We start from the raw sequence: 17,203 nt of genomic DNA on the forward strand, positions 1-17,203 counted from the left end.
ATGGTTGGTGAATTTCAATCATCTAATAGTCCTAATGTTGCTTTGGAAGGGAATGGAGTTTCTATAGAAAGTATTGGAGTTTCACTCACACAGGAAGTTCAATCTACTCCAAATGAAATAAATATAGAAAATCAAGATCCTGAAGCTCCTGTTGAACCCACTACAAGTCCTAACAAAAGGGGATTAAAATCAGATGCTTGGCCCTATTTTAAAAGGCAAAAAATAGGAGGCCTTTGGAAGGCTATATGCAAATCTTTTGATAAGAAAATTGGTGGTGATACAAAAAATGGTACTAAACATTTATTTGATCATATTAGCATATGTCCAAAACGCACAGAGAGAGGTCCAAAACAAGCCATGCTTAAAGTGACAGAAAAAAATCCGAAAACAGACATGAATCATTTGTGGTTGGAAATTATACATTTAATCAAGATGTTTCTAGGAATGAACTCGTGAAGATGATTATATTGCATGAATATCCCATCATGATGGTTAACCATATTGGTTTTAGAAATTATAGTCATTCTCTTCAACCTTTGTTCAAGATAGTTTCTCGCAACACCATGAAGAATGATATAATGAAGTTGTATGAAAGTGAGAAGTCAAAGCAAATGAAAATACTTGCAAAGAATAAAAGCCGCATTGGTAGATGACATTGATGTCACAAGTCAAGATTGGGAGGAGGCTTATTCGGAATATGTGATGGAAAATACTTCAACTACAAATGTCAAGTCAGAATTTACTTCCTACTTGGAAGATGATGTCTTGCTTGATAAACAAAAAAAAAAAAATTGACATCTTAGGATGGTGGAAACAAAATGGTTTGAAATTTCCAACTTTGTAAAAGATTGCAAGGGATTTTTTAGCAATTCCTATCTCTACTGTTGCTTCAGAGTTCGCCTTTAGTACTAGTGCCCGTGTTTTAAGTCAACAACGTAGTAGGTTGAAGGAAGACACTTTAAAGGCTTTGATGTGCACTCAAGATTGGATCCGAAAAGATATAAAAGGTAATATATTTTTATCTTTTCAAGATTAATTGAAATGCTTTTTTAAATTTTAATTTAGCTATTTGTTTCTTAGGTTACTCAAAAACTTTGACTCAAATCGAATGTGTGGATGAAGATATGGATGATGATGATGATAATAATAAGGTAATTTACATATTAGTGTTGATTATCTTTTAGTTTTTAAAGTATTTTTTAAGTAGATATAATTATTAATTGTTTACTTTTCGTAGGAAAAAGAAAGCCATATCTAATTGTGGAATGAGGAAGAAGACCTTGCAAGGAGAAGTTGGAAAGAGAGACATGATTGATCATTATTGTTTGGATATTTTGCTTAATATTTTAGTTTATTTATATGTAACTTTGTTTTAAGTATTTTGATATTTCTACTTTATGTGTGTTATCAATTGAGCAAATAGAGATATGCTGACTTTTGCTTTTAGTTGACTTATTATGAAGTTTTTTTTAGCTTTTCAAGCATACTCATGATGCTAAATTTTACAATTATCCCTTATTAGTTTTGATGAAGTATAGTTTTTTAAGCATATTTATGTTGTTGGCATATTGTTACTTTAAAAGTATTATAATTCATGTTGTTGAATTGTATAGCATTTTATAGAAATTTATAAAAAAAATATTATTATTTTGTGTCCCATTAGTATTTTTAATAAAAAATAATAAATGTCAAATACTAGTATTTTTTTAATAACAAAATAAATATGTGAATTCGTTGTGCTTTTTATTTTTATAGAAAATATAAACATTTTAAAAAATAAAATATTAATGAATAAATGTAGGATCTACGGGGATCCCGCGGGGAACGGGGATGGGGATAAAAATTCCCCGTCACGGGGACGGGGATGGGGAATGAATTTGATGGCGGGGAAAAAGATGGGGAAGTGTCCCCCGCCCCATTGACATCCCTAACCTCATGTGTTACTCATGCACCAAAATGCCAAAAATAACCTTCATTTATAAATTTTAAAATCTGAACGCACTTAAAATACAAACTATCCTTGGAGGTCGAATATAACCCTTAAAGTTAGATATTAAAAAACTCTGGATATTGGACTCTGGACGCGCATAACATATCACACCTAGATTAGAATCAGGACCACGCAATTTAGATATTAAAAAAATCTGGATATTAGACGGTGTATTTTATTTTTGTAGTACCGTGATACGTTTAAGTTTAAGTGTATTAGCCACGGTTGGAAGGTTGAAAAGTTGACGTAACCTAATGAGACATGGTTCCAGGATGCATGAACTATCTAGGTTTCATGATTTATGTAGGACTATCTATGTTTATATTAACTATGAATTATTGTCTACACATATGGCGCGTAGGGTAATCGTCATTTCATCTTCCGATGGGTGAGATTTCCATCACACTTAATGATGTCTCGTGCCTTCTTCATTTTCCTACATAGGGAAAATTATTAAATTACTCCGGGACCAGCAGACCTGGGGCACTAGACATGATGGTTACTTATTTGAGAGTTGAATCGGGAAAAGCTCACCAAGAGTTAGATGACACCAATGGATGTCATGCTAGGTTTTCCTTCTTCGTGGATCTGTATGAGCACTACCTGGCTGTAGTTGTGGATGATGATTGTAACATCATGTTTTTTTAGTTTTTATTATTTATTAATTATTTTATTATGATTTGTTTATTTTATTTATTATTATATGGTATGATAATTGATTAAATTTGTGTTTTGTGATATATTTGTAATATATGTGGTTTTGGGTTAGAAGTGTGAAAATGAGAAAATAACTAATTGAGCCTATGTTGAGTTAGTATGAGAAATATGGAGGTGTCATTTGTTAAGCCCATTAGTGAAATAAGATTAGTAAGGGTTTTCACAAAATAAGAGAAAAAAGAAAGATTGTAAGAAAAGAGGAAAAAGAGGGAAAGAAAAGAGGAGAGAAAGAAGATGATAGAAGAGAAGAGATGAGAAGAAGAAGGCTAACCCTAGGAGGAGAAATCACTAAGGTAAGGGTGATATTTCTTGATTTATGGGTTTGTATAATGATATATTATGGGGAGTAACATGAAATTAGATTTTGTTCTTCATCTCATAGATTTCACATGTTAGGATTTGGTGAAATGATGAAATTGATGTTTGAAACCATGTTTTTATGTTGCTATATGAATCTATAAGTTAGATACATGGTAGAAAACACTAATTCCATGATTAATTGTTGTTTGGATGAGTTATGGTTGGAGAATTTCGTGTGAGGAAAATTGTTGTTAGTAGCAGAGTTTCTCACAAGAGAAGCAATCGCGCTTAGCGCGAAAGACCGGGCTTAGCATGGTCTGGAAACTTTTATTTTATTTCTTCATGAATTGGATAGTGGTATATATGTTTATGATTTAACATTGATTTCCATGAATTTTAATAATTCATTTGGTATGATTTGGATGGGTGTAAAATGAATTTTCGAATATTACATGATACTTGATTTTTTGTAATAGAATGTTATGAATTGATATTGGTTGAGAATAGCATTGTAGGGCATTGTTTGCTACTTGTTATTAGTTACGTGTTGATTTGGTGAGTCTTGTGAAGATGTTTTCATTTGTGATTGATAACATGAATATGTGTATGTTTGTGTAAATGGTGTGAAATTCATATGTGATGAATGGTGAGATATATGCTTGTATGATTAAGATTGAGAGATGATACTAAATGCATATATTGGTTATTTTGCACATGCATTCATGGGAGGATGATGCTCGATTGGTGGTTCTGGTCCTATGATAGGGATCTAAAATAGTGAACTGTATGTTCATAATTGGTGGTTCTGATCCTATGGTAGGGATCTGGAAGAAGGTGAACCTGGTGTTCACGATTGGTACCACATGCATATTGCATTGAGTTGCATTGGAGTCACATGTGTCAATGTTAATTTTATGTTTTAGTATGCAATATGTGATAATTGATTTAATTGATACATTTGTGGTAATTGTGAACGATTATCTTTCTTATATTGAATTGTGGGGTAGTTTTATATATGTGAATATATGAAATATATTGAAATGTGTTGAATACATGAATATGTGAAGTGCGATGAATTCAATTGTGAATGTTTGTTATGCATTACTTATTATTATATATTTTCATAATAATATGAATTTTCACCCTTTTCTTGGAATGATGTTTTATACGGCATTGCTCAGGTACTGAGGAGTAGAGGTGCCTGTTGCTTTCGAGGATTTAGCCGAGGAGCTTTTATTTCCATTTATCGTTTGTTTATGTATAGAGTAGTCTCATGCTCTGGTTATGTAACACTTGGGGTTGTATGTTTGATTTCATGTTTATGTTTTGAGAGATATTGTATTACTCTCATTTCATTTTGATTATGTTGGATTTATGTGGTGGTGGCCTTGGTGCCTAATGCTTGTATGCATGGCTTATTAGATGTCGAGATATTGATAATTTTTATTATTTTATTATTCCGTTGTGATGTGCATATGAAACATGATATTCAAATGTGTGTTATGAACATGACCAGATGCAATTTGTATGTCAATTTTATTTTGTTATATTTTGAAATACATGTGACGCTCTCTTGATATCCATGTTTTAATTTGATTTATGCAATATATTTTCCGTGGGGTTTAAATGGTGTTACAATGACAGTAATGTTGCATGGTATGTATACTACAAAGTGTGTGTGTTAAGGTAATACCTATTAGTTTTGGTAGGCACGTCCATTTTTATGGACAAAAGTGCAACCTATGTCGGTGTTATATACCTCATATATTTTATTGACGTGGAAAGGGTCCACGAGTATAATGGGGGGGGGGGGGGTTAATTTTTTATGTACCTCTACTCTAGACTAGCTTAGGGTAGTACGTGGAAGATTTGATAGTTGACTAGGAACAACTGTCTATCTACCGTAGTTTTTTGTCACCTTTAGTGATATTAAAGTCATAATACATATCTTATATTGATTTGTTACTAATATTTCATTTGAACCATTTTCAAGCATGGATCCATTAGTATTTTCCACAACTCATCAATTGGGCATATGTGAAAGACTACTTTGAGGCTTTGTTGTGTGTGTGCTCAATCACCCTTGGAGGTGATGGCGTTATACTATGTATGGTTGGTTTATTGATCTCAAATTATGTACTTCTATCCACCTGAGCAAATCCTACACGAGTTTAGGTATATATAGGGTATACCCAAAGACACCATTGTAGTTGCTCCTGCCACTGTCCTCCGCATGGATGTTGATGAGATCTTTGCTGCTTACTTTGATCATCTGGTGTCGAAGTATGAATGTCGTGTGCCAACTCCTCGTCCATAGAGTACGATATACGAATACATCCAATGATTTTATATAGTCATATCCATATACAAAAAATATAGAGTGATATCCCTTGAGGTTAGCTCATTAGGAGATCTTATAGGAAAAGCCGGTGAGGGAAAACCATGTCGTTGATGTGTTGTAGATATGGCATCATATTGTGGCTATTGGTAAAAAGGTCGCATCTATAGGTAAGTTTGTGGAAGGTGCCCCTTCGATGGCCACTCCACATATCATCTTAGCAGAGGCACAATATACGTTGTAGTACTGGCGACAAAGGAGGAATGTGGGGGTCAAGATGCTCATTCCCGATATTTTATGTTGCATAGTTTAGCTTTTTTGTATTATGGTTTGTACTTGGGTTGATTATGACATGGTGACATTTTGTATTTGACATTTTGAAATTTATATATATGCAGTAATTCTTTTATTTTGATCTTATTACTGAATAACAAATGTGTATGTTTTATTGTGCGAATGATTTATAAATGAATTATAATATGAGTTTATAAAAATGTCAATTTTCTTCTAACTTACTATCAAATGGTCAAAAACACAATCAAGGGGTAAATTCGGAGATTGGAATTTGGACCTATCATACAGAGATTGGAATCTTGACCAATTTTGTGACAAAAACCGGGTTCCTCAGTCATGAAGTGAATTTGTTGAAAATGGGCTTCGAATATTGGAATTTGAACTATAGAAAGGGAACTTTGGGTTTTCATAGGGTGTGTGATTACTATATGAGGTGTAGTAAACAACACCCTTCAAACAAAGGATTAAGAGAACTCAAAGCCCAAGAAGATAAGTAAAATCGTAAGAAAAAATAATTATGAATAGCACAACGTACCAGAGCATAGAAGAAACCTTTGAGTATAGACATGAGGAAAACAAGGGAAATTAGAAGGAAAAATCATAAGGGGTGCTGGAATTTCTCTGACAATGAGTGAGAAACAAATTTATGGGATAAGAAATGTTACCTTGGTTGTGTGCATGACATATACTATATACTAGCTCTACAACAAAGATTGGTAGAAGGTATTATGATAGTAAAATCCATTTCAATGGGAGAGAAAAGGTGTTCCTAAAGATAGACGAGGACAATAATATCAGAGAGTTTTTTAAAGGCTCAAATATGTTTTTTAATAAATATATGTGGCAATATAAAGATATATTTGATGTTGTACAATTGGAATATCAATTTATGCATGGAGAAATAAGATTTTTTTTAATACTGGCAACAACTTTTGAAATGTTTATAAATGTTGATCTTTTAGTATAAAATACAAAGAGTTTGGATGTGGCTTGTGTCATGGTCAGCACACGAATAATGGAACTCATTAAAAAGAAGAGAAGGATCCAAATAAATAAAGAGAGATTAAATATGATAATAATAAAAGAAATATGTGAATGTGCCTTTGCTGAAAGAGATTTGGAAAGAGGGGAAAACACATAGGAAGATGAAGGCTACAACATGGTAAACTCAGATGATTCATTGACACCTCCACTAGTGACTTCCATGGGAGACGAAAGGACGAGGAATGTGATATGATATGATCACTAGCAATTATTATATGAAGAGGAAAAATCTATGGTTGATCAAAATTAGGCACTTGAGGAATAAGTTTTATTATTCAAAGAAATTAAAAGAGGAATGTTGCTCAAGGAAGAAAATAGTTGGGTTTTACTATATGAAAAGGCGGTGGAAATGACCAAAGATGTGCAAGACGTAGGAAAAATTTTAAGATTGTTCCATAAAGGCAATAAGGTCAAGATTATGCAAGAATTGGCAATATGAGCGAATGGAGGAGAATGAGCCACTTAAGTTCGCATGGCTTCAAATGGGAGTAAGATATATCCAAAATTTTATTAATGAAATTGATCATCTACAATATCACATGATTATGAGGTGTTTCCAAGAAAATAATATATCTAAAAACTAATTCAAACCCCAAAACTAATATATGTCGTTTGATATGGGTTTCTAATGCTATCAAACCTTCAAAAGAAATATCATGAGGAGTTTTGACATTATAGGTCAACATAGCCTTTTCAGTTTAGATAACTCATATAATGGATTATGCCTTATGGGTGGAAGATTATGCCTTATATAATTAAAAGTGAATGGAAGATTGACTAAAGAAGCTGACAAGATACAAAATTGTAATAGTTTCCAGAGTATTTTTTCTAGCAAGGGAGAGATTGATATCCACCAATATCAATTTCAAAAAAGTGGATGAGATGGATATAAAAAAACAAGGTCCAAGATTTCTCAAAAGATGAAGTCTGTAGAACAATCTGGGATTATGAAAGCTTAAAAATTCAGGCTCAGATGGAGTCAACTTCATATTTAAAAAAGAAATTTATGAGGACATCAATTGCGACATCATGAAAGTTATGATAAAAAATTCATTCTAACAGTCAAATGGTAAAAGGGGCAAATTGTTATTTCTTAGTTCTAATTCAAAAGAAAAATGATTCGACTAAGATTTCATATTATAAACCAATAACTTTGGTAGGATGCATTTTTAAAGTCATGCATAAGAATTTATCAAATAGATTGAAAAAAATTATCGACACCATCATTTCAAAGATAAAATCAGCTTTTATACCAGACACAATATTTTTATATTGGATTCTTACTGCAAATGAAATTGTTAAAGAGACTAGGAGGAAAAATATTAAAATGCATTTTAAAAAAGCTTAAGATTTAAACAATTGGGTGAATTTTAGAATGCTTAAGACCATCCTTAGTTTCGGTGTTGGTGAATAGAAGTCCAACCAAGTAGTTTAAGATGGAATTGAGGAGTTAATACAAGGAGGTTATTCTTTTCTTTTAGTGTGTTTGTTTGATTTCCAAAAAGATGAAACTTGACAAGCCCATAGGTATGAACTAGGTTTACTTTCACTAAAAAAGGCTCTGATTTAATGATGATCGAGTGGTGAAAGAAAGCAAGCCAAATATATCTATTATGACAGAATGAGAGGTCGTTCAAGAGAGATTTTTGAAAGTTGATGATGGAGTGGTGAAAGAGAGGAAGTCAAATTATATATCATGACAAAATGAAAGGTCATTCAAGAGAGATTTTTGAAAGTTGTTGATATCATGAAACTTCACATTAAATAGAAAATGAGGAAGATTTTCTATCTAGAAATAACATATTTGAATTTACCCATACAATCAGTAAAAACAAATGGTGCTCCTAAAAAAGTCAAACCAACATCGAGTGACAATTCAACCAAATTGTATTCATCCTATTTCGAACATGTTGACACACTTTTTCAGACTATCCAATTTTACAGTCCAGAAAAAGTGTTTCCAAAGATGCTCGCATCAATATACCATTGTCTTCACCACCATTACGACTTTTACCATAAATGATACATATTAAAGAGAAGACAATTTTAATGCATAAATATATTGATTGGATTTGTCAAAGGTGATGGTAAGTGTATTATCGTGCTATTTTAGTTTTTTGTGTAGCAGAGAGGGAAATCAGACACTTGTCTGCCAACATCTTATCAAAGAGTTGAAGACTCGTAAGGAATCATACATAACACTGTACAGAAAAATAAAGAACATTTTGATAAAACTCATGCATCGCTCATTCCTTGTGTTGGTGATACGACACCGATGAAAATGGATGTATATATTTCTCTCAAATAGGTCATCTTATAGATCGTGCATATACCAAGGTGTGTATTAATCTAACAAGATATGGTTTTTCAGAAACATTTTCTCACTTCGAAGTGGCTCACTTCAAAATCCAAGTGGATGCATTATACGTATTGGGTGACTTTCAAAATCATCCAATATCTATATTATAGTAAGCATTTTTGTTTTTACAAACATCATATTTGGGGGGTTTTGGATCATTATATATTTTTATCTCAACTTACTATCTTAAATATTTTGCCTTATTGGCTTTTATGCCCGAGGGTTATAGATCGTCATATTCAAACCATATATATATATATCCAATATTCAAATTGGTACCTATCATCCAAGTTATATATAACAAATTATGGTGAATATAGATTTTTTGAATTCAGTCTATACAGAAAGATAATGGGAGGTCTTAGCTTCTTCACTAATTCCGTATGAAAAATCTTAAAATAGATAGATGGAAGAGGAAAAAAAAGGAGGAGAAACGATTATCTTTATGTATCTCTGCGAGAAAGAGATGATGGAAATGAATTTGGACTTCTAAAGATAAGAAATTGCTTATTGAATATGTCAAGTTGCATGGTGAAGGCAGATGGAACTCTATTGCTAGGCTCACATGTTAGCTTACTACCAATTTACTTTATATTAAAAATGACAACGCATTTATTATACCAACATAACAAGTAAATGTATACAAATATCTTATAATTTAAGTGGTTAAAACGACCATATATGTAATTAGTGTGGTAATGAAACAATATCAAGGGGTTTGGGTTGACTAGTTCAGTCAATTTTGGTTGGGATTCAAGAACACCCTCACAATACCATAAGCATTTTTTAGTTCAAATGAGAAGGATTAGAGTATCAGCCTATTAAATTGTTAAGGAGTCAAACACTAATGAATATGAGGGTACCTAGTACAAAGAAAATGACAAAAAGCTTTGTGAAAATAGACATAAATGTAGATGGACTAGAAGGGTGGTCAATCCTCTGCAGAAGCATTGGATGTTAAAGTATTTTTTGAATTAAAGCTATCTTATTTCTTCTATCTTACTTTGCTCGATCACCAAATATAACCTTGTTAGGCATGTGTAATAATGATACTCGTTTGTTTAAAGGCATCATTGTACCACAAGTATATAGTGAAGAAGTGGACTTTTGTAACAGATATAAGGGAGTTGTATTAATTTCCAAATTGTAGGTTGTAAATATTTTGCTGCTTTCAATAAATATTGTGGGAAAATTATGGTAACAATAATGACAAAAACTTTCAACGTAGAACTTTACGCTTTTGCTTCAATAGCTTTAGATCCTTTTCTCACCAATTAGATTCAACACTTAGTAACTTAGATAACGTCTTAGTATGCCATCATACATGTAATAAAAAGATAATCATGGTGTCTAAGCACTTACTAAAGTATTGAACAATACATTCAAACAATTTTTTCAAATCTTAGTGCTTAACTAATTGATTAGTTCAAATGGTCCAATCTGCAGCAAAAGTCAATTTGAAAGGAACACACTCTTAAAAATTAAAGTTTCATCAGTAAACATATTCTAGTACTACATTCAAACACTTCTTAAAATTCAATTTTAACTTCTAGATTGACTATTATAAAAAATAATTAGTTTTAACCAAACAATTGAGTTTGAGGGGTGAACAGGTTCCTGCTTAGGAATGAAAGTTCAAAGAATACTGAATTCAATTTTTAGCGGGAACAATACTTAATAACCTCTCGGCACGAGTTTTGGATTACTAGAGATCACAACCTAGGTGAATATATTTAATTTGATAGATTGACAATATTTAGAACCCGGCCCCTATCAATATCATAACCAAGGTGAATTTATTTAAATGACTTTTTTGATCTAATTTACAATGGTAGGATAGAAAGACCATTGACATAGAGGAAGTCAGAAATTTTAAATAATAAAGCAAGTTTGAATATATATATATATATATATATATATATATATATATATATATATATATATATATATATATATATATATATATATATATGGGTCCCTATAAAAAATCTAAAATCTAATTTTAGTCCTTGTAAAATTTTCTTTTAACGAATGATCCTCTTAAAATCTTCCGTCTATAATTTTGGTCTCTGCCGTCTATTTGATCTAACGGAAACTAACGTGACACACCACGTGAGATGCCACCATATAAAGTCAACATTGGACATTGCCAACAAAAAGTGTTATATTGTGGGGGGTTACAAACCTCGTTAAAATAACACCAAAATACAACTTAGCATTTGAGTACCCCTGTTGCGTTTTTCAAGTGTACGTAGTTCTGATGTGTTTCCTTTCCATTCCATTACTTTTTTATTGTAGCCATTGTAACACTAATCACATGGTCAATATTCAATTATATAATTTGAAGTTCCATCATTGAAAAAGCTACCCATTTTATTTGAAATAGAAAAACATAACTTATTCTTTCAATAAACAAAACACATTTATTTCTATTATGCATGTTGTTCTTTACAAACTGTCTTCGTCAACCATGGAGAAAGAGAAATGGGTCTATGTTGATTATATAAAAGTTCATTCACATGATGTCCGAGCCTTAATTAACTATTGTTGTGCCAATTACTCAAGAAGGTCTGTTTGAAAGTTCTATTGTTTCATTATTTTTGTGTTCTACTCTGAAAATGGTATTAACAAGTGTGTCACATGCAAGTAAGGTTGATAAAGCCTTAGAGCTGTATGCTAGCATGATGTGGAAGAATGTCATTCCAGAGCTTAGCATGTCTGTCCATTTCATCAAAAGCCTTATCAATAAGTGGCTAGAAGCACTACAATTATCGGATAGCATATGCCAAATGAATTATCTCATATTTGCTCTCCCAAACTTTATTTAGTATAAAATAGTACAAGAATAATTATCCTGTTTATTTTGTCCACCCGTAATTACATCATGCTGGGGTATGATTGTGGCATGCTGGGGTATGGTTGTGGCATGCAGCATGCTAATTAATTTCAAGGCGCATAAAATCAAACTTCTAGCCTTGATGTCTTTTGGAGCAAAGTTACAAACTCTATAATGTTTTTGTAATTTGTTATTGCTCTAATATTATAGAAAAGAGTTAAAATTTATGAGGTGTTACATACATGTATCAAAAAGCCATGTAATTAAGGTTGATATATATAACTGTTGTGGAGTAAGCTACTTCATCATTTAGCAATCCAATCGTTTGCTAAGACAAACTGTGTGCTGATTTCAAAGATAGATTTTTGGCCAGACATTTGCTTTGCATGTTGTTCCTCAAATACTCAAATGCATTATTCTTTGTTTTGCTTTCAGTTTTTCATGTTTATCCTGTTTGATCAATTTGAAATTGTATAATATCGAATATGTACAAAATGGTATATCATGTAGGAGTATGATATGACACACGTTACACTAACCAATCACTTGTGCTATCACATCAGCCAAATGTATTTGTCTGTTTTAAATTGTTAAGTTTTTCAAATAATGCAAGATATGGTCAAGGTTTAGTTCTGAAATTCGTATAGTTGGAAAAGTGAAAACGCAACAGGAGTACTCTGGTAAGTTGTGTTTTGGTGTTATTTAGGAGGTTTATAACCCCCACAATATAACACATGTTTTTTTGGCAAGGTTCAATATTGACTTTAACTGACGTTGACGTGGCACTCCACGCCAGCTTCCGTTAAATCAAATAGACGGCGAGGACCAAAATTTTAAGAGGACATTTTTTGAAAGAAATTTTTGCAAGGACTAAAATAAGATTTTGGATTATTTACGGAGACCACATACATATTTAACCACACACACACACACACACACATATATATATATATATATATATATATATATATATATATATATATATATATATATATATATATATATATATATATATATATATATATATATATATAATTTAATATTGATCGAAAATCATTTTATATGTTAAGGAAATGCATAAAAATCAACGTTTTACAAAACTTTAACAAAATTGTTAAATTTGATATTCTCTTTAACATATCAAATTATTTTCGATTGATGTTAAATTTTATAGACATGATCTATATAATAATAGATTTCAATCTAACGGTGGATTTTACTATGCAAATACACAATAAAGAGTTATTAAAAGTGTTATGTTACTAAATTTGACACCTGGATATCATTTGATCAACCCTCGTATACTATATATACCTTTTATCTATAATGAGAAAACACACGGAAAATTAATTATATTATGTTACCAAAACGTTTGTATGTATAGAATAATAAATGGGTATTTATCATTAATATATGTGTAATATTTAGATTAATATAATACCATATGTTAAATTTGGGGAATTGAGCTAAGCCCTCCAACAAATTCTTTATATTAAATTTTGAAGTTTATAAAATTAGAGAAATTTTGTGTTCTAAAGAAAAATAAGTTCTTCAAAGCTCTCTCTTCTAAAATTCTTTAAATTTTTTTCTCTCCATAATTTTTTTTCAAAACCCTTCTATTTCCTTATCTCATAACTCTCAAGCAAAATTATAGTATCAATTAATTGAAAGACAAGATTAGTTTGTGATTGAGATGAAAAACTTATCAAGTGATAAGAGTAATTTCAAATTTGCATGACACCATTGTGAATTAACATGAATTTTTTTTAATAACCAAATTTAAAAAAAAAAAATATGTCAAAACAAATTCATATTTAAAAAAAATTACCTTACTTATTATGTTTACTAATTATGTTACCAGGAGATTTACCTGCGAATATAATTATGAAAACTTTTAATGTTTGGTCTGTAGATAAATTCACTGATAAATCTGCAGGTAATATTAAATCCGTAGGTAAAAAATTAAAAAAAAAAAAGAGGCGTTACGATAGGATAATTTTTTGAAATATGAGTTTGTTTAATTTTTTTAAATTTAATTATTCAATTTTTTTCATTTAACATGTTAATTTTTATATAACTATCTGATGAAAGAACCTTACGTCTAACATTAATTATTCTATCACATAACTATGTTATTTTTGGTTTTCTTTGTGTTGTTCTTAGTGAAACTCTATTCTAAATTTGCTACGAGCATATATTATAGTTGAGTTGATTGTTTTTTCATTAATATATTTTATTTTTTAATAAAAAAACTATCAGAACACAATAATGTTAAACATTGGCCATTTATTTTATACAAATTTATTTATGTAATAATGTAAGGAAAACATTTCGTAACTAGTATACAATTACAAGATGTTCCATTTTGTAACACTTGTTTTTATCAACAAAAAAAGAAGTTAAAATTCTAAAAGGAAAACAAAATATTTAGAATGACGATGTGACATCCACTACACTCTCTCTATCAACCCCACTCACTTGCCGACGTCTTCACTGCAAGTGCAAGTGCAACTACTATGCTCCATAACAAGATCAATCAAGATTGTCCATCATACACCAACTATGATGTTGTTCCATGCTATAACTTTCCTCTTAGATTTTTTATGCCTTTTAATGAAAGATCTACAATGATTTTAATATAATTGATATTGATACTATTATATTACAAAGTACAAATGCAAAGTACTTTGCAATACTTACACAAGTTTAAAAGCATAATTCTCATAGTAGTATTACGCGTCATTAAAAAACTAATCTTGATAAGGCAATTTTTTCATTAGTTTTATAATGCCGACATCAAACCCTGTATAAAATCTATTTAGCTAGAAATTGTATTTTAATTATTTTTTCATAGTGTTTTCTGTAAATCATTTTCTAAAAAATTGAGCTATAATTTTTTTTATAAACAATGGGATATTATTAAACATTAACAGAGTACAAGGGGTACTCGCCCGATTACAACAGAATTATTCTAACAGTGATTTTAAAGGATTTTGACACCAAAAATAAAAGTTAATTGAGCCCTTTGCTTTCGCTCCTATAATCTGCCAAGGCCAAGAAGATAACCGAATCTGTTCAAACACCTCTACATCGACATCGACGGAGTTAAGTACTAGATGTTAAATTATACTATAAACCCAAAAAGTGAGCTGGATAAGTTTCACACTCAGATCCTCAGTGCAGTGCACATGTAATCAAACAAGTTTTAGTCAACAATGTTGTCCCCATTCTTATTCAGGCTTTAAACCTCAATGTCTCCCACCACATTTGAAAAGACAACTTTCACCCTCTTTCAATGATATTATGGTGTATACTGTATTCATTTGTGCTGTGTTATTTAGACATATAAATATGGTAACTACTAGTCACTTGTAACTCTCACAATATTTACACTTTCATTCCTTTTATATACAAATACAATTGTTAACCGACAATAATGCAAACTCCATTTTAGAATCTCACAAACACCAAGGCTTTCAATATGCCAAACCTCGTATTCCTCTCCCTAACTATCACCATCTATCTCTCCATCTCCCACACCAATTTCCTTGCACAATCCCTCACTTCACCCTCAGACATTCAAGCTCTCAAAGCCTTCAAAGCCTCAATCAACCCCTCCTCAATCCCACCCTCCTCATGCATAGCCTCATGGAACTTCACCACTGATCCATGCTCTACCCCTCGCCGCATTTACTTTCTCTGCGGATTCACCTGCACCACTGACTCCACACACATCAACCAAATCACACTCGACTCAGCAACCTACTCAGGCACACTCACACCACTCATCTCTCAACTCACCCAGCTCATCACACTAGACCTCTCCGACAACAACTTCTCCGGCTCAATCCCATCTTCAATCTCCTCCCTCTCAAATCTCAAAACCTTAACCCTCCGATCCAACTCCTTCTCCGGTTCAATCCCTCTCTCAATAACCAAACTCAAATCTCTCGAATCTATAGACTTCTCACATAACTCCCTCTCCGGGCCTATCCCAAACTCGATAAATTCCCTCGCAACCATTCGCAGAATCGATTTAAGCTTCAATAAACTAACCGGCTCTATCCCGAAGCTACCTCCGAACTTAGTCGAACTCGCAATCAAGAACAACTCTCTATCCGGGCCACTCCAAAAACCAACCTTTGATCAATCCACTCAACTAGCAGTAGTTGAACTCAGCGAGAATTCACTCACCAGAACAATCGAATCATGGTTGTTACTTCTACCCTCTCTGCAGCAAGTGAATTTAGCCAACAACAGCTTCACGGCGATTCAGATCTCAAAACCAGCACACCCTGGAGGAAGCAACCTTGTAGCATTGAACCTCGGATTCAACAGAATCCAAGGTTACGCGCCCGCGAATCTAGCTGCATATCCTATGCTGTCGTTTTTGTCGATTCGGCATAACTCGTTACGTGGGAACATACCAATGGAATATGGACAGATCAAGTCTATAAAGAAGTTGTTCTTGGACGGGAACTTCCTTGTTGGGAATCCGCCGCCGGGGTTGTTGGCTGCCGGAGCTACGGTTTCCGGTAGCTTGGGGGATAATTGTCTACAGAAGTGTCCAGTTTCTTCGCAAATGTGTACGCCAGCACAGAAACCCAGTTCTGTTTGCAAACGAGCACAACGTGGAAGATCATAGAACACCATATGGTTTGTATGGTTAATTAACACAGCCATAGAAATATAAATAGATTTTTATGGTTTCTATTTTTTCAAGAATTTGTATAACTACATTAATGTTAGTAAATAATATAAATGTTTGTATTACAAAAAAAAGAACATTTTGTGTTGACAGGGAAAAATAAGTGTTGTGTAATTATAAGGTAGTCAATGTTTCGATGTCATAGAGTTATGTGAAATTCGTTTGTTTCATATATTATAAACATTAAAGGTACGTTTGGATTAGCTTTTTTTCTTCAGCTGCCGCACATTTGGAGAGGTATTTACTGTGAAAGCCAGAAGCAACAAAGTGTAGCTTCTATGCTACCGTGAATATTTGCCGTGCTTTTACATTTGCTGCCGCCAAACCAAACAAGCACTAAGTGCAATTATTTGGCATAAAATTCTTTTCAAAATAATTTGATTGAAAAATATTGTAGAATAATGTGAGATTTTTTTTACCAATGCTCCATTTTTGAAAACATAATACCACAATGTCAAAAATAAAATACTAATATGCCACACTTTGTACATTGGTTCGGCTAGGGATGAGCGAATTGGTGAAATTTTTCCCCCTAGTTTGGGTTCGGCCAGGGGTTGGCCGACCCATAACTAGGGCTTTTTCTTTTTGTTTTTCTTTGTTATATGAATTAATAATTT

The 17,203-nt window shown here is 32.2% G+C and overlaps 1 protein-coding gene and 1 pseudogene across 1 annotated transcript; both read left to right on the top strand.

Annotated features, from left to right (window-relative positions):
- On the top strand, positions 1 to 2,638 carry LOC131647240 (uncharacterized; annotated as a pseudogene).
- A 12,612-nt stretch (positions 2,639 to 15,250) lies between these two features.
- Positions 15,251 to 16,774, top strand: LOC131610614 (probable leucine-rich repeat receptor-like protein kinase At2g33170). The gene has a single exon (XM_058882606.1). The coding sequence runs from the start codon at positions 15,360 to 15,362 to the stop codon at positions 16,521 to 16,523; it is 1,164 nt and encodes a 387-aa protein (XP_058738589.1). The 5' UTR covers positions 15,251 to 15,359; the 3' UTR covers positions 16,524 to 16,774.
- Positions 16,775 to 17,203: the final 429 nt, after the last annotated feature.

This window comes from Vicia villosa, linkage group LG1, assembly GCF_029867415.1.
Source record: "Vicia villosa cultivar HV-30 ecotype Madison, WI linkage group LG1, Vvil1.0, whole genome shotgun sequence".
Lineage (NCBI taxonomy): Eukaryota > Viridiplantae > Streptophyta > Magnoliopsida > Fabales > Fabaceae > Vicia > Vicia villosa.